This window comes from Peromyscus maniculatus, chromosome 10 (assembly GCF_049852395.1).
Source record: "Peromyscus maniculatus bairdii isolate BWxNUB_F1_BW_parent chromosome 10, HU_Pman_BW_mat_3.1, whole genome shotgun sequence".
In the NCBI taxonomy this organism is placed as follows: Eukaryota; Metazoa; Chordata; class Mammalia; order Rodentia; family Cricetidae; genus Peromyscus; species Peromyscus maniculatus.
Genome location: NC_134861.1, coordinates 9,536,963 through 9,560,336, shown reverse-complemented (window position 1 = coordinate 9,560,336; position 23,374 = coordinate 9,536,963). Strand labels below are relative to the sequence as shown.

The 23,374-nt window shown below is 45.1% G+C and overlaps 1 protein-coding gene across 3 annotated transcripts in view; it reads left to right on the top strand.

Annotated features, from left to right (window-relative positions):
- Positions 1–2,885: 2,885 nt before the first annotated feature.
- Nudcd3 (NudC domain containing 3) overlaps positions 2,886–23,374 on the top strand; it is a 97,032-nt gene continuing 76,543 nt past the window's right edge. Inside the window, exons 1-2 of one of the 3 annotated variants that reach the window (XM_006972997.4) lie at positions 2,886–3,375; positions 9,098–9,402. In XM_006972997.4, the coding sequence (XP_006973059.1) occupies positions 3,184–3,375; positions 9,098–9,402 (497 nt within the window). In that variant the 5' untranslated portion in view covers positions 2,886–3,183. The remainder of the gene's footprint in view (positions 3,376–9,097; positions 9,403–23,374) is intronic. The other 2 variants (XM_076545881.1, XM_042285646.2) reach the window with 2 other exon arrangements.

Genomic DNA, 23,374 nt, shown 5'->3' with positions numbered 1-23,374 from the left:
AGAGCATGCACAAGACCTGTGTAGGATCAAGCCAGCCCAAATCTTAGCATGGATGAGGGAAGTGTCACCCCTATCTGTGGCGGTATTGGCAACTGATGGCTACATAGTCACTTTTCTCCAGGGATGCAGGCCCCGAGAAGCTACCCATGTTCCAGTAGATGGTCCCACACCCTTGCACACATAGGCAGCACGGAATGGATTCAATGGGTATAAAACTGCAGAGAAAGAGAGAGGCTGTGGGGAGAGAGTACGTGCCCTGATCATGATCAGAACGCAGATCCTCATGGCTGAACAGAAAGCACTTCAGTAACTGAGCCCCCTCCCCACTCTCCTTTAGTCAGAAATGTTGTCTTCATGGCACAGTTATCCGCATACTTCCTGCGCTACTTGTGTATTCTTGCTAATCCTCGGATGCCGAATACAGACAAACATTGTTTCAGACCATCATGCATCTCCCAGCTTTCTTAAGGACTTTGTTTTATTGTTAAATAATCTTCTTTGCTTTTTGAATGGGCAATTCATGCAAATGCATTCATAAGTAACCTTCCCTCCTGTTTTGTATTCTATTTCTCCTTGATTCTCTGTTTTTGAAAGAGAGTGTCATGTGGCTCAGGCTCAGAACTCTATGTAGCTATGGTTGGTATTCAGTTTCTAATCCTGCTTCTACAAACAGATGCTAGCATGACAGATGTGCACCACTCTGACTGAATTCTGATCTCTTCCTTGTGATACTTTAGATATTAGAGTTATTCAAAGTGGCTGGGAAGATGGCTCAGTGGTTAAAGCACTTGCCATGCAAGTGTGGGGACTAGAATTCAGACCCCAGAATCCAAGTAATGATCAATGCTTTCCTTCCCTCTCTCTCTCTCCTTCCTTCTCTCTTTCTTTCTTTTCTTTTTTTTTTTTAAAGTTTTCTTTGAGACAGGATTTTTCTGTGTAGTCTTGGTGCCTGTCCTGGATCTCGCTCTGTAGACCAGGCTGGCGTCGAACTCACAGAGATCCACCGGGCTCTGCCTCCTGAGTGCTGGGATTAAAGGCATGTGCCACCACCACCTAGTGATCAATGGTTTCTTGTAATTCCAGTCTCAGAAGGCAGACAGGAGATCATTAGAGGAAGCTGGCTGGCCAAGACTAGCCATAGCAGCAAACTCTGTGTTTGACTGAGAGACCCTGCCTCAGTGAATGGGGTAGGAGAGTGAGCAAAGGTGATTTCTGACATTAGCATGGACGTTTTACATGTGAGCAAGTGCTCTTAACCATGAAGCCATTTCTCTAGCATCGACACTATTTCTTTTTAAATTTTTTTTTTTTGCCAGGCAATAGTGGTGCACATCCTTAATCCCAGAGGATCTCTGTGAGTTCTAGGCCAGCCTAGTCTACAGAGCAAGATCCAGGACAGCAGGAGCTACACAATAAATCCCCGTCTTAAAAAACAAAACAAGGGGTTGGGGATTTAGCTCAGTGGTAGAGCACTTGCCTAGCAAGCTCAAGTCCCTGGGTTTGGTCTTTAGCTCTGAAAACAAAACAAAACAAAACAAAACAAAACAAAACAAAAGTTTGTTGACAGCAAGCAGCGCTAATTCGACTCAGTGAATTACCTCAAAAAAAAAAGGGGGGGGGAACAAAAGAAAAAGAGGCAGGAGAACATACATATGGTGGGCTGGGGAGGGAGGGAGGAATTGGGGTATACATGTATTAAATTGTCAAAGAATAAAATATATTCTTTAAAAAAAAGTATGTTGACATGTGATATGTGTATATGATTATTTACAAATTAATACATTTAAGCATTGATTTTCAGTATAGTGAATAATGATGAGTAAGACATAAAAGTTCTTTGGATTTGCTGGACGGTGGTGGTGCACACCTTTAATCCCAGCACTTGGGACGCAGAGGCAGGTGGATCTCTGTGAGTTCAAGGCCGAAGCCCACTTGGGCTAAAGAGTGAGTTTCAGGACAGGCACCAGGACTACACAGAGAAACCCTGTCTCGAACAACAACAACAAAAAACCAACAACAAAACAAAACATATTCAGGCTGGGGATGTCCTTTACTGGTAGAGCACTTGCCTAGCAAGCTCATGACCCTGAGTTTGATCCCCAGTACCACAAAAAACAAAAAATAAAATAAGTAATTTGCTCTGTTGGTGGCATTTGCTTTTACTCCTAGCACTTGGGAGGCAGAGGCAGGCAGATTTCTGTGAGTTTGGGGACAGTTTAGTCTACACAGCGAGTTCCAGGCAAGCCATGGCTGCACAGTGAGAAACTGTCTTTTTTGTTTTTCGAGACAGGGTTTCTCTGTGTAGCTTTGTGCCTTTCCTGGAACTCACTCTGTAGCCCAGGCTGGCCTCGAACTCACAGAGATCTGCCTGGCTCTGCCTCCCCAGTGCTGGGATTAAAGGCGTGGGGTACCATCGCCGGGCCCACAAATGTTTTCTTAAAATGTCTATATTCAGAGCCTCAAAATAATCTTTGAATCTGCTTTATACTCATTTGTAGTATTCTGACAATCACTTATTGCAAATGACATGTGTATACACACACATGCACATACTATACATGCAGATACAGACATACACATTTTACAATGCCATACTTCTTTTTCCTTCGTTGAGCTTTTCACTTTTCTTATCCTTTCAGGTCACCTTGAATTTCTTCTGGTTCAACATTCTGAGTCTCACTCGTAGCTCTGTTATTAATATAAATTTTATACAACCTTATAATAACATTCCTTTCCTTTTCTGTGGCTCACAAACAAAACGTGGTTGCCCTGGTTTTGAGAAGGCGCCCGGGATACCTAGGCAGGAATTTTATCCAGAAAGAAGAAAGGCTCCCAGATCACGTGACAACATCTCCAGCGAATACGTCATATTGCCGTCACCCAATGCTTCCGCCCTCTTCAAATATGGCTGGTAAGCTCTCTCTGCACCGCAACTGCGGCCGTTTTTGCGTGTAGGAACCACACTGGAGTACATACCAGTCTCCTTTAGGCAGATATCGCGGCGGCGGAGATCCAGCAGCGCTGCAAGGCAGACAATTTGTTACCGTCGGTAATCACAAGCGCGGACCGGAAGTTTTGCGTCCTCGCTGTCCGGGGGAGCCGTTAGGCACGCACGCCGGAAGGGGCCAATTGGCCAGTGTGAGGCGGTGCCCACTGAGTTCGCGTCCCTCGGGCAGCGGAGCCATGGAGCCCGGGGCTGCTGAGCTTTATGACCAGGCCCTGCTGGGCATCCTGCAGCACGTGGGCAATGTCCAGGACTTTCTGCGCGTGCTCTTCGGCTTTCTCTACCGCAAGACCGACTTCTACCGTCTGCTGCGCCACCCTTCGGACCGCATGGGCTTCCCGCCCGGGGCCGCGCAGGCCCTGGTGTTGCAGGTGAGGTGGGGAGCGAAGGACCATTGGGGTCCTTGCAAGATCTTATTTCAGTTCCACTTCCCCGGCGCAAGACCTGCCCCTGGCTCGCGTCCTACGCCCCTGACCAGCGCCACTCCTCATCCCAGCCCTTCACCTTTTGCGGTTCTCCCTGGAGTGCCAAAGGTGATTAGGTGATTCTGTGTAAATGGTCAGGCGTTATCTGAAGCGCGAATCCGTTGTCAGGGATGCGCGGTGCTTTGGGAACAGCCTGGGTTTGTGCGGGACATTCTTAGGTGTTGGAAGCTGCCAGCCTGCTTTTGAGGGCCTCTGAGCATCCGGTGGGCATTCCCAGAATGGTGCAGTGGATTTTGCTAGGCTGTATTCAAACCGTGCGGGCGGGAGGGGAAGGACTTTCACAGCGGCAGAAATTTGAATATTTGAGAACTCCCGGGCTCAGGAGGTGGCAAGAATGACCGGTATGTATTGATTGGTGGGTGTGGCCGCTTGCCAGTGACCTACGAAGTCGAATACAATCGAAATGATGATGCAATTTACATTTGGATTCAAATCTGTAAGTTCCAGATTAAATTGTTTTTGAAGCGTTACTAATTACTGACTGAAGTTGTCTGGACGCCTTTTTAAAGTTGTTTTATTTTGAGACAGGGTTTTGCTATGTAGCCCTGGTTGGCTTGGAACTTGCCAGGTGGATCAGGATGTCTTTGAACTTATGGTCCTCCTTCCTCTGACTCTCCAGAGCTGGGATTGTTGACATTGTTGAGTGTAGTAATAAGCAAACATTTAATGAGCATATTTTTTTTTTTTTTTTTTGGTTTTTCGAGACAGGGTTTCTCTGTGTAGCTTTGCGCCTTTCCTGGAGCTCACTTGGTAGCCCAGGCTGGCCTCGAACTCACAGAGATCCGCCTGGCTCTGCCTCCCGAGTGCTGGGATTAAAGGCGTGCGCCACCAACGCCCGGCCTTAATGAGCATATTTAACACTCAGCTGTAATATAGGCTCTGATGATGTGGGTATTTAAATAATGGCCCGTCTACTCATACATGGTTCAGAAAATAAAGCACAGAGGGTAATAGAGAACTCTGCTAGCTCTCTGTTTGTGTGGTAGGGCTGTTTGGAAGGAAGGAATAGAGATGATAGGAAATTGAGAAAATTTTGTAGGAAAGGTTAGATTTTTGGTGAGATTAAAAGTATTTCAGGTGTGTGGTTTGGCATGCCTTTAATCCCAACACTCGGGAGACAGAGGCAGGCAGATTTCTGTGAGTTTGAGGTCAGCCTGGTCTACAAAGTGAATTCCAGGACAGCTAGGGCTACACAGAGAAAACCAAAAACTCAAAAAACCAAAACCGCTGGGCAGTGGTGGTGCACACCTTTAATCCCAGGATCTGGGAGGCAGAGCCAGGAGGATCTCTGTGAGTTTGAGGCCAGCCTGAGCTACAGAGTGAGTTCCAGGAAAGGCGCAAAGCTACACAGAGAAACCCTGTCTCGAAAAACAAAACAAAAAAACCCAAAACAACAACAACAACAACAAGCATTGAGGGGAGCATCAAGCTTGCCTGTTAGGATCTGATTCTCTGGCACCTACCAAGGGCTTCACGTTACCTTCTGAAGTTTTACTCCGGTCTGTGGGCTTCTCAGGTGTTACTTTCTTCAGTTCCTCAGTGGAAGAAAGCGAAGCTTAGCATGTTCTAGTAACTATCAACCTGATGGTGAGGTGATGGGTGGGGTGGTTCGCGACTGGGGCTCAGTTTCAGAATGGAAACTGAGAGTTACTGTTCAGCCTCATCAGTGTGGCCCAGGTGCCATTTGAGTAATTGGAGAGTGTGAGAGGTAGCTGAAATGGAGCCTTCTGTCACTTTATAATGAAGTCTGGCCCCTTGATCGCCACAGTTTCTGAATTTGATGTGTCAGTTCAACAAGGGTAAATGGTGGGACAAGAACCTCACTCAGCTATTTCCTCATAGCTGGAGCTCATGACTTCAGTGTTCTGATTCCCCGTCCTCCTGGTTCGTCATTTCACTGTGCCATAGTTGGGCGGACACTTCTGTTTTGGTTGTAGAGAGGTAGCTGGTGTTTGACTTTCTGGTGTAGTACATCTTAGTTTAGCTTTAACACAATTTGAGGGCTTGGTTCTTGTTTATCTGATGAACCGACAGAGGTAATGCATTTTCTTACCCTGTAACGTTATAAAACAGCCACCTCTTACAGACAGGTTACAGTGTGGTGACCGTTGTATTGGAGGTCGGGAGCAGGAGCAGAGGAAGGGGAAGGATGGATCAAAGATTCCGAGGTTCCAGATCGGGGTGACTGGAACAGTGACGTTCATTTACTGCACTGTCGCTTGCATTGGGAGGCTGGGGTTAGTTTTTTTAGTTTTTAGACTTAGTTGAATTTGATATTGCAGACTAGTTCTGACCTATAAGCTGTTGAAATTGAGGAACTGGATATTTATTGCAGGAGATGGAGGGATGGTGAGGTCTGACGAAGAGCCCAAAGTAGAGGATAGCTGGGGACCAATCACAGTGAAGGCACTGGGTTTCACTGAGGCCAAGGGGACAGTCTTTTTTTTTTTTTCTAGACAGGGTCTCTCTGTGTAACCCTGGCTGTCCTGGAATTCACTCTGTAGACCAGGCTGACCTCAAACTCACAGAAATCTGCCTGCCTCTGTCTTCTAAGTGCTGGGACTAACGGCATGTGCCACCACTGCCTGACTGGAACAGTCTTAAGCAAAGGTTTAAGAGTTTTTTTTCTGTCCTCACCCCTTCCCCCCACCCCTGGTTATTCTCGACGGTCAGCCTTGAACAAGAGCCTTTTTTTTCCTTTTCAGTATCTACTTTCAAACAAGTATTTATGTTCACTGTTCTGGACCCTGGGAAACAGAGCCTTTTAAACTGATGTGAGTTTTTGGATTTTTTAAAATTAAAATTAAAATTTTATTTATTTTTGAGAAAGGGTCTTAACCATGTAGCCTTGACTGGCCTGGAACCCAGTATATAGATCTCAAAAGAAAAGAGATCTGCCTGCTTCTGCCTCCTGAGTTTGGGATTAAATGCATGTGCACCATGCCCTGCCAACCAAAAAACTTAAAAAGTACAAATTTTCACTCAGATTGGTGCACGCCTTTAATCCTAGCTCTTGGGAGGCAGAGGCAGGTGGATCTATGTGAGTTCCAGGACAGCCTGGTCTACACAGAGAAACCCTGTCAAATTGTTAAAAAAAAAAGGTACATATTCTTGAATATTTTCATTGGGTAGATCATAGTGAATCTCAAGGAACTGCTTTTTTTTTTTTTAATTTACAGAAAGCTTTTGGTAAGAGGCTTGTAAGGTGGGTTCAGTATTGGTAGGGGAGTGTGATGTGAAATATCAGTCAGATAGAGTGATGTAGTACCCACACAGCATTAGCTCATTTTACTCATTTGCTTCTTTTTCCTTTTCTTTTTCTTTCCTTTTCTTTTCTTTCTTTCTTTCTTTTTTTTTTTTTTTTTTGAGACAGGGTTTCCCTGTGTAACCCCTGGCTGTCCTGGAGCTTGCTCTGTAGGCCAGGCTGGCCTTGAACTCACAGAGATCTGTCTGCCTCTGCCTCCCGAGTGCTAGGATCAAAGGCCACTACCGCCCGGCTTCTGCTTGTTTTTCTGTTTCTGATTCAGATCCTAAGATTCCTTCCTGTGACTTCCTCTCTCCAAGAGTGATACCCAGGGTCTCTGTGAATATAGGCAGAGAAAGTTTGGATGTGTTTTTGTGGAACTTGAGAGCTTCCTGCTGATATTTTGGGGAGTGGACTCTTGGTGTATGTGCTAGTTTTGTTTTGTTTTGTTTTTTCTTTTTGGTCAACTCAATACAAACCAAGTTATATAGAAGGAGGTAGTTTCAGTTGAGGAAGTCTGCAGGGCATTTTCTTGAACAGTGATTGATGTGGGAGGGCCCAGCCCATTGTGGGCAGTGCCACCCTGGTCAGGTAGTCCTGGGGTGTATAAGAAAGCAGGCTGAGCAAGTCAGTGGGTGTCATTACTCCGGCCTCTGCTTTGGCTTCACCTGATGATGGACTGTAACCTCTAAGTCAAATAAACTTTTCCTCCCCAGGTTGCTTTTTTTGATGGTGATGTTTTTATCACAGCAGTAGAAAGCAAATACAGTGCTGCTGGTGTAGGCATCTCACTTTTCCCCTTCTTAGCTCATTTTGGTTTTTTAGAGACAGGGTTTCTCTGTTGGCCCTGGCTTACTTTTGTCTTCCAAGCGGTACCCAGACACTGCTGGTGAATTCTTACGGTATCCTGGCCCTCGGAAGCTGGTGACCCCCACCCCTGTCCCAGGTCGTTCCCACAGCCTTTTCTACCGCTGCCTCATGCAGGGCCTCTTGCTTTTTCTTGGTGATCCTGCTCTTGGAGCTGTGGCGGTTCCTGCAGTGGCCCTTATGGAAGACATACTCCTTCTCTAAGGGCCAGTTGAGCACCTGATCCTCCTCCTCCTATAGATTTCTTACTTCAGAAATGCTCCTTCCCACTACCGTCTGTGACAGGGCATCAGGGCTCTAAGATGCTCACCTCTTGGTAGGCCTCCTCTCTGTGAGTCTGTACTCGTGTAGTGCTGAGGGCGGAACCCATTGCCCCCCCCCCCCCCATGACTGAGCAAGCGCTCTACTGACCTATATCCCCAGCCCTTTAGATGTAACTGTTTAGTGGTCCCAGCACCTTCACGGATGTGACTGTGTCCCAGAAAAGGTTAAGGGTGTGTCTGCATGCCAAAGGAGACCTGTCAGGCCCTGATCTTGGGAAATCTGTGTGAGAAGTCCCAGGTGTTGGGAGTGAGTTTGCATACCTTGCACACTGTAGGCCCAGAGTGGGTGTTGATGGAATTGAGTACTCATTCCTATGTCCTCTCAGCTGTCCTGGCAGAAAGGGGAGCAGGAGTCTGGTAAGCAGTAGTCTGAGTGCATTTTGTAGACTGAAGTTGAGTTACATTTTCACCTTTCACTTCTTTTTCTTTTCAAGACAGGGTTTCTCTGTGTAACAGCCCTAGCTGACCTGGAACTCACTTTATAGACCAGGCTGGCCCCTAACTCACAGAGATCCTCCTGCCTCTGCCTCCTGGGTGCTGGGATTAGTCATGTGCCACCACCTCCCCGTCATCTTTCTTTTGTCTTTTTTTTTTTCTTTTTGGTTTTTCGAGACAAGGTTCCTCTGAAGTAGTTTTGACTCTGACTCTCCTGGAACTCACTCTGTAGCCCAGGCTGACCTCGAACTCACAGAGATCGGCCTGCCTCTGCCTCCCGCGTGCTGGGATTAGAGGTGTGTGCCACCACTGCCCAGCCATCTTTCACTTTTTTTTTGGTTGTGAGCCCAGCCTTTAACGGCTGAGCCATCTCTCCAGCCCCATCTTTCACTTTTTAAGTCTGAATTGCTGGTGCAGTCATGGATCCACAGTACCAGGACAGTGTGTTCTTCACATTGCTGGCAAGGTTGGTAAAGTCTTGACAACTAGAGCTGTTCAGCTCTGCACCCTCTGGACTTACAAGTACTGTTAACTTTGACTGGTTTTTGATTTTGTCAGTGTTGGAACCTTCTTGAGGAGGAGCCGTTCCTACCAGATTTTGGTGAAGTTGTAGAGCATGTCCATTTTTGCTTTGGTTTATTGCTGTTTAATTCTGTCCTTAGTAGATTTGTTCTTTCTATGTGAGGTGTGCTGTGATGGGGGCAGGTGAACTCACTGCTGGATTGGTGTTTATATTCAGGTCTTTAAAACATTTGATCACATGGCTCGCCAGGACGATGAGAAAAGGAAGAAGGAACTTGAGGAGAAAATCAGAAGGAAGGAAGAAGAGGCCAAGGCTGTGGCAGCTGCTACAGCCGAGAAGGAAGCCGTGCCGGTCCCAGTGCAGGAGGTGGAGATTGATGCTGCTGCAGAAGTAGAGAAGTTGGAGTCCCCAGGCCCCCCGGGCCCCGAGCACAAGGCGGCCCATGGCGTGGAGGAGGCAGAGGCTCCAGGAACGATTAGCAGTGCTCCCGAAGGCCCTAAGGAACCCCCTGTGCTCCCCAGGTAGGAGCAGCTCCTCTGCAGTGTCCTCCTTCCTCTGCCAAGGATAAGTTTGCCTATGATTGGGTTTTGCTTTGTGTGGTTTGCAAAATACCAGTTCTGTTTTGGTGGGGCGGTGGTTAAATGGCAGAAATTTACTTCCTAATAGTTCTTTCTGGAGGCTGGAGACCCACGATTAAAGTGTCCTCTGGGTTGTTTGCTCTAAGGCCTCTATCAGTGGCTTGCAGACAGCATCTTGTATCTTCATATGGTCTTGCCTTCCTCTGTGTTTGCCTGTGTCTTTTTTTTTTTTTTTTTTTGGTTTTTTGAGACAGGGTTTCTCTGTGTAGCTTTTGGAGCCTGTCCTGGAACTCACTATATAGCCCAGGCTGGCCTCGAACTCAGAGATCCGCCTGGCTCTGCCTCCTGAGTGCTGGGATTAAAGGTATGCGCCACCACCGCCTGGCTTGCCTGTGTCTTAACCCCCTTTCTCAGGCTGCACCTCAGACACACTAGTGTGCCAGACTGCCTTCCATCTAGGTGGTTCAAGGGCCTTCTTCAGGAACTCATCCATGATTCCCTTACCTCAGGAGACTTTGAGTCAGCTAAAATGAAATCTTTATTTATTGTGTATGGCATGTGCCTCAGTGCATGTGTGGCAGTCAGAGGGTAACTTACAATTGTCCTGAGTCAATTCTCAGCTGGGCCTTTAATAGTCTACAGAGCAAGATCCAGGAAAGGCGCAAAGCTACACAGAGAAACCCTGTCTCGAAAAACCAAAAAAAAAAAAAAAGAGAGAGAGAGAGAGAACACTGCTGAATGGATGATTCCTCCAATCCTGCAACCCAAGGAGTGATGTGTACCCGAAGAACAGTCTAATGTAGGGCCTACATTCATAACCTGCCCCTGCTACTTCCTAAACATATTTTGGGCAAGCAATATCACTTCTCATGATCTACTGTTATTATTTTTAATTTTATGTGTATGGGTGCTTTGCCTGCATGTGTGCCTGTTTGCCACATGCATGTCAGTGCCTGTGGAAGCTGGACAAGGGTGTTGGCTACAATCAGAAACTACCATGTGGTGTCTGGGAATTGAACTTAGGTCCTCTGGAAGAGCAGCCAATGTTCTTAACTACTGAACCATCTCTGTGTCTCATTTCTCTGTGAGACTGTTTAAACCCATCTTGTGGAGCTCTTGTGACTTTTAAATGAGCTCAGGGTCAGGCAGCTGCCGAGTGCAGAGCTGGAGTCTTGCGCACTTGCCTGTGTCCTCACGGTGTGCTTCTACTCACTCTGGAGGAGCTGAGTGCGCCCGGTCCTTCCGGGGGAAGAGTGGGCAGTGTGCGGCTCTCAGCTCTGATCAGCCGGCCTGTCCTCTCTTGACAGGTCCGCTGCTTTCCTCCCAACTTCTCTTCTTCCCACCCCTCGTCCTCTAACCGGTGTTTGGAGAGGGCGTTTAGTTTCCGTTTAGAGAAAGAAGCAAAGTAAACAACTTAGAATGACTTACTCCTGAGTAGGCAAAATAAGTTTTGTAAAGACAGAGTGTGGCAAGACAGCAGAGTCTAGCTAAAGACGGAGTTTAGAGAAAGTAAGGTTGGATGCGCCAAACAAGTTGATGGAGAACAGGAAGCTGGTCTTGTCTGTGGAGTTCTGAAAGAAAAAGGGCCGTCTGTGATGAAGGTTTGGAGTCCAGAAGTGGAGGAGGAAATGTGATACTAAAAAAAAGTGTTTTTTCTTTCTTCTCTTTTTTTCTGTAGCCTAGGCTAACCTCAAGTTCTTCCTGTAGTCCAGGCTAGCTTTGAATTCACAATCTTCCTGCTTCAGGCTTCTGAGTATTGGGATTACAGTCATGTGCCACCATATGAAGCTCTTAAGGATTTTCTTTCCCTTACACTAGGTAGAGATGGTGTGAGAGAGCTGGCCCTGATAGCCTGGGCCGTGGAGAGCTGACTCCACCCCTTGCCTGAGGGAGACGATCCCAGGGCCCTGGACTGACCAGCTCAGCTACCACCCAGACCCACATCCAGGGCTTTGAGTCGTCCCACCCCAATGTCTGCCCCATCTATGACCTGTTGGAGTGTGTGAGAGGACTGGTTCTGTGGAACCATAGCTGCAGGATCTCCATGACTTGGGGCGACATCCCAGGAGGAGTTTCAGTAAGGGTTCAGTGTTGTTGGTGTGCCAGAAGCCAGAGGCTCTGAACCAGACGAACAGCTCATTGCTGTTCAAAAGCATATGCAAGTAAGGCTGAGTAGACAAAAGGGTCTACTACTGTGCTACACACCACAGCTCCCAGTGCCACTAAAACGAATGAAGAGGTGCTGGTGAGGCGGGAGAGATGGAGGAGCAAAGAAGTTTGCTGTTGTTGTTGTTTGTTTTTAACTAATATTGTTAAAATGTTCTTTTGAGGGGGGTGATTGTTAATACAGTGTGTGGAAGGCTTTGGCAGGTAGAGCCAAGGTGCCTACAGCGGGTGAGAGACAGAGATGCAATGCAGACAGCGCTCAGTGAAGAGTTTGATTTGGTGGGGAGGAGAAAGAGGGGAGAGAGAAAGAGGGAAAGAGAGAGATAGCGAGAGGGTGCATACCTCGTGGGAATAGAGAGAAAAGAAAGAGGAAGGGGTGGACTCTTTCCTTAAAAAGGCTTTTACATCAGGACGCAGGGCCATGCCAAGGGGGTGGGATTTCAAGGGGTGGGTCAGACTATTAACAGTGATGCTACAGGGGTGAGGGGCAGATATGGAGAGACTGGGAAATGAGCAGGATTGGGGAGCATGAGGTGAAATTCCCAAGTAATAAAAAAAAAATTATGTTAAAAAATATACAGGTTAAAAAAAAGGACTTTCGGGGTTGGGGATTTAGCTCAGTGGTAGAGCGCTTGCCTAGCAAGCGCAAGGCCCTGGGTTCGGTTCTCAGCTTTGAAAAAAAAAAGACAAAAAAAAAAGGACTTTCTTTTTTTCCATCATGGCTTTTATTTATTTTTTAATATTTATTTTATGTGTATGAGTGCTCTATCTGCATCTGCATGTAAACTTTATGCCAGAAGAGGGCATCAGATCCCATTACAGATGGTTGTGAGCCACCATGTGGTTGCTGGGAATTGAACTCAGGACCTCTGGAAGAGCAGCTGGTGCTCTTAACTTCTGGGCCATCTCTCCAGCCCTCTCTTTCTTTCTTTTTTTTTTTTTTTTAAATACAACTTAAAAATTTTTTTTTTTTATTTTTATGTGCTTGGTGTTTTGCCTGCATATATGTCTGTGTGAAGGTGTTGGAACTCCTGGAACTAGAGTTACAGACAGTTGTGAGCTCCCATGTGGGTGCTGGGAATTGAACCCTGGTCCTCTGGAAGAGCAGCCAGTGCTCTTGACTGCTGAGCCATCTTCCCAGGCCCTCTTAAGAACTTCGTTATTTCTGGTAGTGCAGATCTAATGGTGATGAATTTTCTTTTTATTTTGGATATTTTCCTGCTTCTTTACATGTCTGGTAACTTTTGATTGGATATTAGACACAAGTGTTGTGCTGTTATGTCTTGTCTGTATTTTCTTTTCTTCTTTTAAAGAGTGTTTTGTTCTTGGAGGCATTTATTCCCCCTTCAGATCTGCATGACTTTCTGAAGCTCAATGTGTGTGTGTGTGGGGGGGGGGAGGGTTAAGATGTACCTTTAGGCTGTGGGTGGTGGGGCACACATTTAATCTTAGTACTTGGAAGCAGAGGCAGGTGGACCTCCGAGTTCAAGCCAGCCTGATCTCCTGATCTACATAGTGAGACCCGGTTTCAAACAACAACAAAAAGGGGTGTGTCCCTTTAGGACCTTTTATTTTGGGGCGAGGCTATCTTAACATTTGTTCATTTGAGGCTGTCTTCTCAACACTCCAGAGATCAGGTATTTAGAAAAGTCTTCGCATGTGTCTATACCTGTAATCCCAATATTTAGAGTAGAGACAGGAAGATCACTTAGGTTTGAGGCCAGCCTAGTCTACATAAAGAGTATAAGGCTAGCCTGGGCTACAGAGTAAGACTGTCTCAAAAAGAAACAAATATCTTACATTGTTATTGAGGGCAATAAAACATGATTTGCCTGTCTGTGTATAAAGTAATCTTGAAGATTGCTAATGTGGATATTGTGAGAGTTTATTTTTTAGTCAAGTTAGGCAAGACTACGGTCTCTAGTTGCTCAAATACTTGTGCCAGCTTTGAGGAAATATGTAGGTATGGGTAGGGTCTGTAGTAGTTGACTTTAAGCAGGGGAGGCTATCCTATGTGAGTGGACTTGATCAATCAGCTGCAACTCCCTGAAGCAGAAGAAATTTCTTCTGGGGACAGCATCTGCACTCAGTTTCTGGGGAGTTTACAATGGTCTATGTAAATTTTTGGTGTAGACATCCCCCATAGTCATGTAACTATATTTAAAAGGATTTTGTTTATTTTTACATCCATCCATCCACCCACCCACCCACCTAACCACCCACCCACCTACCCATTTATTTGAGACAGGGTCTCTTTACATAGCCCTGGCTGTCCTGGACCTTTCTATGTAGACCTCTGCCTCCCCAGTGCTAGGACTAGAGATGTACACAACCGTGCCTGGGGCTATGTGTTGTTTATTTACTTTTTAGTGTGTGTATGCATTATCGGGGACTACGGGGGTCCAGCCCCTCGATAGTCCCCTCCCAGGGTCCAGGAAGAATCTACAACCAGCTGATAATTAATCTTTGATGAAAAGAAATGAATCTATGTACATGAAACTCCTTAGTTCATACACTTTATTATTTTGTGATAGATCTGTCTCTACACAGCTTCTATTCTGCTCTCATGTCTAGCTCCTTTCTTGCCTGATTTCTCTATATTTATCTACTGTCCCCTCTAGGTTCTATCTTAATTCCTTCATCTAGTTCTGTCTCTTCTATGTTCTCATATATCTAGTTCTTTCCCCTATCAGCTCCTCTCCTGTCTCCTTCTCTTCCTCATCTTGTTCTTCCCCATCTGGCTCTTCCTCATCTTCCATCTCGTTCCTCTGGTTCTCTCTTCTAGCCCTTCAATCTAGTTCTTCCCCATCTCAGTTCGTTCCTCTCAAGTTCTTACCCATCTAGTTCTTCCATTCTCTTTTCTCTTCTCTTCTCTATGCCCTGGAAGTCCCGGTATATATAGGGAGGGTCTGAGCTAAATTGTGTAAAGCTATTACTTAACGTCCACCTCTCCTAGGTGGTGTCTCCTTGTGGAATTTACCGTAAGTCAGGAGACTTGCATGTGGGCTGTTATCATTGTTAGTCCTCGGAAGTTGGGCGCCCACCTGGGTGGTGTTTCCTGTAGTCCTTGAAAGTGGCTAAGGGAGATAATCTGATTCCAGAGAAAGCCTTTCCTGAGGCTGTTCTCCAAATACCTGGAATGTGTATGTCCAGAGAGTGATCAGTCCACATTGTTAGCCCTTCTTAGGGGAAAGTCAATTGGAAAAACTATGAAGGCACACATGATTTTCATAACAGAATACAGCTGATATATAACAAGCCAAGTAACACCAAAAACTCCTTGGGATTGGCTTCCTCTGGAGGAATTCCCTGATCCCTCCAGGTAGTGACTTTGCCATAACCAGCTGAGTTCTTATGATACATTCCTGCGGCCTGCAGCAATGGGTGGACTTGTGCCAGGGTGCATGTGTGGAGGCCGAAGGACAAGTTACGGGCGCTTCGTTCTGACTTCTCACTGTCTGGGCTACAGGGGCTGAATTCAGGTGGTCAGACTTTTGGTACCCTACTCGCCAGACCATCTTACCAGCCTTCTAGAAACCTTTTCAGTATTTGCTGCTAGTTCTGTTTCTCTGGCCTAACTTTTGACAGATACAGTTGTTTCATGGTATAATTATTGCTAAGTGAGAATAAGGATACATACTTTACTGTTGAATGCCAAATTTGAAAAGCCTAGAAAAGAAATGCATTATTAATAGTAGCTCCCACAGAGTGGGTGGAGTAAGGAGTGCTTTAATGTGCATCTTTGTGTATGTGAGTGCACATGGAGATCAGATGACAGCCTCCATGCTGGTCTTCTTCTGATAGGGTCTCATTACCCTGGAACTTGGCCAAATAGGCTAGTCTAGGTGGACAGTGAACCCACCTGTCTGCCTTTCCTGGACTAGGATTATAATCCTTCACCATACCTGACTTTTGATTTGTTTTGTTTTGACTTGGGTTCTGGAGATTAAACTCAGCTCTTTATGCTTTAAATTCCCCCGCCCCGCTTTGTTTTTTCAAGACAAGGTCTCATTAGCCCTGGATGACCTAGAATTTACTATGTAGACCAGGGTGGTCTTGAACTCACACAGATCTGCCTGCCTCTGTCTCCCAAGTGGTGAAATCAGAGGTGTGCACCACTACACTTAGCTTAGGTCTTTATACTTTTCAGGCAAGCATTTTACTGACTGAGCCATCCCCCTAGCCCCTCATTTTTATTTTTATCTTTTTAAAAATACAAATGAGGAATTTTGTTTGACTGTTTTTTATAATTTCTAAAAAAAAATAAATAAATAAAGGGAATTTGTTTTTGATTTGAGTAATGGACTAGAATACCTACCTTACTGTAGGGATTCTACTTTAACTTCTTACCAGTGGGCTGCTTTCTGCTTGTAGCGCCAGTCAGAATGCTGCCATGGTAGTGAGTTCCGAGTGAAGATTTGTACGTGCTACTCAGCGTCGACTTCTGCTGTCCTGACGTTCGGGGCTTAGGACTGCAGCTTCTTCTCCTTCAGTCCTGTATAACCAGTGAGCCGGCTCATCACAGCTCATCCCAGTCTATAGCTGCACATCTGAAAATGGAAAGTCCAGGCCCACTGTCCTTTCCTTGGATCCTAAGTTCCTCTACCAATTGGTTATCCATGGTAGATGTGAAGATATGGCATTTTGTTGGTTAAAAATAATTGAAGACAAATCTTCAGGTGACCACATCTAGGTGACCTCCCCTTCTGAGAACTCTTTCCAAAGTTGGTTAGCACAGGGCCTGAGATTTTGAGCACTGATATTTTTTTCTCCCTTTGGTTTTTAGACAGGTCTTATAGTCTAGGATGACCTTGAACTCCTGACTTTTTTTCCACCTCCTAAGTGCTGGATTGCAGGTGTGTGCCCCATGCCTGGATTTGTCTGCTTGCTCTTCCTACACCCAACAGTTTTATTGCTGTTTCTGATGGCCTATGTTAGACAGACATTTGCTGCTGATCTATACAGCATTGACAGATACTCCTCTCTGATTCAGTAAAGTCCCATGACATGCTTATTTAACCAAAATTGGCATAAGTGCTGGGGGAAAGAAAGACAGGAGAATAAATACTATATTTATAGTTTGCATATGCATTTTTATTTTAAGTTGTTCATTAGTGTATATAATACACCGTGTTTTTGTTGTTGTTTCTGGTTTTGTTCAGTTTGGTTTTTGAGACAGGTTCTCACTCCCTGTGGTAACCCTGGTTGGCTTGGAATTTCCTATGTAGACCAGGCTGGTCTCAACTCACAAGGATATGTCTGCCTCTGTCTATAAGGAGCAAGGCTGGGGTTAAAGGTGTGTGCCGCTGTGCCTGGCTATTACACTGGATGTTTTCTTGTGTGTTTAACACTTCCTCACAACCAAAAGGCTGGGAAGCGGTCATTTCGTATTTTTTGAAACATAATTCACTTAGCAGTGCAATGAACTCTCTTTTGGAATGTATTTGTGACTTGTGTCAAATAGTCTTGCCATCATCACAGCCATGACAGGGACATTTGCTTTAGCCCAGACTGTACTGCGCTTCTTTGTTAATCCTCAGGCACATGTGGGTGCTGGGGATTGAACTCAGGCCATCAGGTTTAGTGGCAAGTGGCCTACCCAGCTGAGCCATTTTGGGGGCACTTAGTAATTTCTTTCTTTTAGAATTATTTTTAAATTTTTGTTTCTGCTTTGGAGATAGGGTCTTGCTATGTAGCCCAGGTTGTCCTCAACCTTATGTGATCCTCCTGCCTCCACCTTCCAAATGCCTGGCTATAGTATACATTTTTACTTATGTATAATGAAGCAGGTAGAGTTTTTACACGGAAAGCTACAGGTACGGTATTGTTTGGGTGATTAAGGGGGAATATTGAAGGCAATGTTCATCTGACCTAATTTTGCTGTCACTCTGATGTTAATATCTCCTCACTAACCAGCTCCGATTGCCCTAAATCTCACTGTTGTCTTCACCCTACTTTCACTGCTGGGATATATAAGGAAAAGTCAGAACTCCTCCAGGCCTGGCTTGGTGGCACATGCCTTTAGTTCCAACGACATGCCAGGCTGTGGTGGAGAGATTGCCTGAGCTTGCAAGACCAGTCAGCCTGGGCAACACAGTGACGCCCCGTGTAAGAAGCGAGGCAAAGAAGAGGCAAGAAAAAGCGTGGGCACAGAAGTCTCCCGGTTGTGCAAGACTGTGAAGCACACCAGAGTTTCGGGGGTTGTCCACCGTAGAAACGGTTTGGTTTCTCTTGAGTCTCTGTCTGTTGTGATTGACCAGTGCCCGTGCCCGTGACTGTGACTAGAGCTGTGGAAAGAAGGGACATAGAGCTTTCAGCGTCTCCCATGCCAGTCCTAGTCGCCCTGTTTAGGTTGCCTGTTGTGGTTCTCCTCTCAGCTCCATCCCAGTTGAGAAACTTGGGTTGTGTTCTCAGAGCCCTGCAGTTCAGGCTCTCCACCTGCAGGTGTCGCTGCAGGCAGTGGAAAAAGCTGTGGTTGGGTCTGGGATGGCAGTTCTGTTTTTCTTTATATAAGTCATGAACAGAATTCCTTATAAAGGAAGGAAGGGGGGGGGAGTAGCAATAAGGATATAAGTTATCTGGCGCATACCTTCAATCCCAGCACTTGGGAGGCAGAGGCAGGCAGATCTCTTGAGTTTAGGCCAGCCTGGTCTACAGAGTGAGTTCCAGAGCAGCCAGGGCTACAGAGAAACCCTGTCTTGGGGTGAAAAAAGAAAAAGGAAAAAAAAAAAAAGGATAGAAATTATCACGTAGGCATGGTGAGTCTGAGGCTGGTCTAGGCTATATAGTGACACAGTGAAACTCTTATGTTAAAAAAACAAACAAACAAACAAACAAACAAAAAACCCCAGAAAAACCATAACCAGATAAACAAAAGGAAGACCCCACCCCCACCCCAAACCCACAGCAATACAACAAACAAACAGAGTATCGGTTAATCAGTTATTCCCTGGAAACAGTTACCCTGAGAGCTAGGGCCGAGTGCCTTTTTGTCTCTTGGATGAGTGATCCCATGCTGTCGTGTTGAATAGTCATTACTATAAGCCTGTGTCCAAACCAGCCATTCCCCTGCCTGTGCAGGGAAGCAGCGTAGTGGCAGTGTGGGGAGAGGGCATCATAGAACTACACGATGTAGGAGCTGCTCATGTAGTTGAATATTGAACTAAATGAAGCCATTGGTATGCTTTCATATTTTTGGCAGTGTGTCCTTTGTGTCTAGGTGTTAGAGGGACCTAGGCACTTCTTGGGAAGGGAATGGCATCATTTGGAAGAGGTAACTACCTGGCAGTATAAATACCATGGTTGGCTTTGGCAGTGCTGGGATCAAACCGTGGTATGTGCTACATAAGCATTCCACTGGGCTCTATCACCAGCATTGTTTTGTTTTTCCCCTTTTTCTTTTTCTCGGAAAGAGGTCTTGTATCACCCAGACTGGCCTCAAACTCACTATTTAGCCAGGTTTGGTTTGAATTCCTCCTGATCCTCTTGCTTCCACTTTCTAGTTGTATAGCCATGTGCCTCTGTGCCTGGCTGACCTCAGTCTTCTGAGTCATCATGACATAGAGCAGTGGTTCTCAACCTCATGTTGTGGTGACCCCAGACCATACAATTATTTCATTGCTACTCCATAACTAACTTTGCTACTGTTACGAATTGTAATGTAAATATCTGATTGCAGGATTCATGACATACAACTCCCCAGTGGGGTTGTGACCCACAGGTTGAGAACCTCTGTCACAGAGGGACTGGTGAGCTCCTTGGGACCTTGTTTCTAAGTCTCCTACTTATTCACGAGTGCTTAGCCCTCATGAGCTGATCTTCTCCAGAGATCCAGCTGCAGTAACCTCACCTTGAGGAGAGGGCTTCAACATAGAAATTTCTGGAATGCTAACACCCATTTTGTAGCACTGATGCCCGTGATGGCATTGTGTGATGTTTCTTAGGCAGGCTGTTAGAGTGAGACCTTGCCTGAGGCTTTCTGGGTGCAGTCACACTACCTGTGAAAGCTGGGTCCTTTGGCTTATTTTTATACAGTTCTCCATTTGCTGGTTAAGGCTTTCTTCAGTCCCCCTTGTAGACAGTTCCTTGGTATAGTCAGAAGTCCCCATGTTCATCCTGTAGGTTGTTGTGAGGGATGAATAAATGCTGAGGACCTGATTAACATGGTTCCTGATAGGGTGATTACTCAGTCAGGGGCTAGCCATCATTACTGAAGTCATTTGTCCTAAAAAAGAGATGCTTGTTTTTCTTTTGGATGATACTCATACAATATTTGGAAAACAGACAAGTGTGTAAATGGAGAAAATCTCACTACTCCTCACTATGTTTTTGGGATATTTTCTATAGTTTTTCCTATGTATGTAACATAGGCATACATTTAAACATGTCTATTTTTTAAAAAAAATTATTTATTTTTATTTCATGTATATTCGTGTTTTTCGTGCATGGATGTCTGTGTGAGGGTGTTGGATCCCCTGGAACTGGAGTTACAGACAGGTGTGAGCTGCCATGTGGGGGCAGGAATTGAACCCAGGTTCTTTGGAAGAGCAGCCACTGCTTTTAACCACTGAGCCAACTCTCCAGCCCCTAAATACATGTTTGTAAACTTTTATGACATGTCTTTCTATTTTGCTGAAGAGTATAGCCTGAGAATTTCCAGCATTATTTTGTACTTTGAATTCCTACTGTGCACTGATGGGTGTAACGTGCCCGGAGTGGCTCTTGCTCGTGGACAAGGGTGAGTACTGCATACCTAGCATGTGCTGGGAGGGCACAAGTAGAGAGCTAGGAGGAGAGGGGCCTTTGCCTGTTGCCTTAGATCAGAGCTCTGTGGAGCTCCTGGGGACCGAGCCCCAGCTTCCCTGCGGTTTCCTTTTGCAGACAAACTCACCTTGAAATCACTGCTTTTAAAGGACGCTCAGGCATCAGAGGCCTACAGAGGACCTGATTTAAGTCACAGCTAGGAAGACTTTTGCCTTCTAGAAAGTACTTGCTCACTTGCTGATTTACTTGCAAGTTTCTTCTTGAGCTAGGATCTAGTTCTCTAACCCCAGCTGGCCAGAAGCTCCTGTTGAGCTTTCTTACTGCTAGGATTGCAGGAGTAATGCTCAGTGCATTCGTATTTTTTTGTTTGGCAGTTCATTTAATTCTTATTTCATAGAGAGACTTAACAGGCTTTGTTTTTAGAAAGCAGTAGCTTGCTTGCTTGCTTATTGATTGATTGATTGATTGATTGATTGATTGGGCACTGAAGCTATATTAGAAATGACCTGGGGGAGGTAGGAGCATGGTGCAGTAACCTGGAAAATGTGTTTTTCAAAATAGTGATAATCACTGATCTGTTTCCTTTCTTCCGATGAAAAAGTTAAGAAGGACTAGAGTTGTGGGAGACTGGATTGGCTCTGTTTCACTAGGCTGGACATGAATTCATTTGCTTTCCTTTGTGAAGAAAACACTATCGTCTGACTGTCTGAAAGATGCTTTTAAGCTAAGGACTAGAGATGGAGCTCAGTTGGTAGAGCGCTTGCCTAGCATGCACACAGCTCTGGTTTAGTCCTCAGAACTGCATGAATCAGGCATGGTGGCACATGCACCAAATCCTAGCACTTGGGAGGAGGCAGGTGGATCAGGAGTCCAATGCCATCCTTAGCTACTTGGAGAGCTTGAGGCTAGTCCTGGCTACCTTAGACCCTGTCTAGGAGAGCTGTGACAACCAACTTGTATTTGAATCGTGCCGTAATAATTTATGCTAATTTTTGCACTAAAGACATAGTATATACAATTCCTAAAACTTTGGCTGGGTAGAATTTGAAGGAGAACCGTAGTGGGCACAAGAGTGTAGGACTCCCTCCCACATGCTCACTGTCAGAACGTCTCTCAGTCATCTGCTGTGTGAAACAAATTCTGCCTCATAGCATTTTATGCTAACGTCCTCAGCGGGTATTTGAACTTCGGTTTCCTTATAATGTTCTATAATGTGGTTTGTTGGAATCTGACTATAGATAACACTGCAAACATGGATGGCTCCTAGTTGACAATTTCTGCCCCCTGCCCCAGAATATCCTTGTTAAAAGAAATCAGTGAACAAGGCCCTAGGTTTATTCCCCAGAACCACCTTCTTCTTTTTAAGATTTATTTTTATTATTTTTATCCCCAGAACCATTTTTAAAAAAAGAAAAAGAGAAAAAAAATCAGGCTGTTTGTTGGGCTTGCCACTGTGAATTTTACTGATTGTTAGCTGTGAGCTGGTTCAGCATGTCCTCTGTCCTATTTCTTGTAAGTCACAGTTGGATAAAGGGTAACATTTTTTAAAGTTACAAGACTATGTAATGGAAATGAATTGTTCTTCCTGGACGCGATTTGTCCATAGTGTCTTTGGTAAATTTATTCGTGTGTGCATATACTTGGCCTGTTATACACAGTACATGTGTATACACAGCACATCTGTGGCTGTTGACTTTGCCACATCCCCTAACTGTGCTGTGATCACTCAGGCTTGATAAGCGGCTGGCACCGACTCTCTGTTGCCAGGCACCCTCTCCTTAGCACACACGTGAGTTTTACTGTCCTCAAAACTGCATGGGGTAGGACTGCCCACCACCATTTTACCTTCAGAAAAGTGGCTCGTGCTCATGATGCTGCTGAGGAATGGAGTCTGGGCTTTCTTTCCATTGAATGGTTGGCACCGAGGCTCTTCACCACAGCTGACCTTACCCTCATTGGGGATTTAAAGTGGAAATTACTGGGCCCCTCCCCTAGAGGTCTGTTTGATAGCTCTGGGTGTGGCTTGTATATCTTGTGGATTTTCAGAAGCTTCCCAGTGACTGATATGTGGCTAGGGTTTTTCTTGACTGCCATAGAGTATAATATCCTATGGATCCTATTATGGTCGTTATCTAATGGGTCCCTAAGGGGGTGTGTATTTAAACTGTTTACAGTATGCTGATGTCGCAAATGATGCTGCAGTGAATATGTGTTTGTGTGTGTTTCTTAGAACATGTGTATGCGTATCTGTTGGATGAATTCCCAGAACAGGAATTACTGGGTCAGAAGGTTTTTTAATTTTGATGGATGTTGCTAAATTGGCTCCTGAGAGAGTACGCATTTGCCCTCTCACTGCCAACTTGCATGAGGGAACCTGATCCCTTCCCAGCTTCTGATAGTGGCTTAAACTCATTTCTGGGCTGTTCTGGCCCGTTCTTGAAGTACCATTCACTTTTGTCTTACCCTAGGTTCTGATCTGTCTTTGTGTATGGTTCTGGGTTTTTCTCAGTTCCCATTCTCTTTATTTACAAACACTAAACTATATATTTCTTTTGCCATTACCAAGCTATTTACCTTAATGTGGATTTCTAATACATTTTAGTACTTGGTAAGACTCATATTTAATCATTTTTCCAATACTTTCCTTTATTGAAATTAATTTTTCTATATGGAAATTTGATCGAAACTTTCATAGGAAAACATTCAATTCATGCTTTGGATTAGGACGAGTTGATATCTATATTTTTCTTTCTGTCTAAGAATAGGGTGAGTCTTTAAGTCTTGTGTGGAATTTTAATTTTTTTTTTCTGGTAGAGAAACTGGAAATGAGACTCAGGTCTCTTCTAGGCTCCTGATAGTCTCTTACTTAATTTTGTTGGGCTTTCCAGGTGTATAGACTGTTTAGTATTTATTATGTTTAGTAATAAATTATATTTTATTACTGCATAATGACTGTCTTTAGTAGCAAATTATATGTATTTTTTGC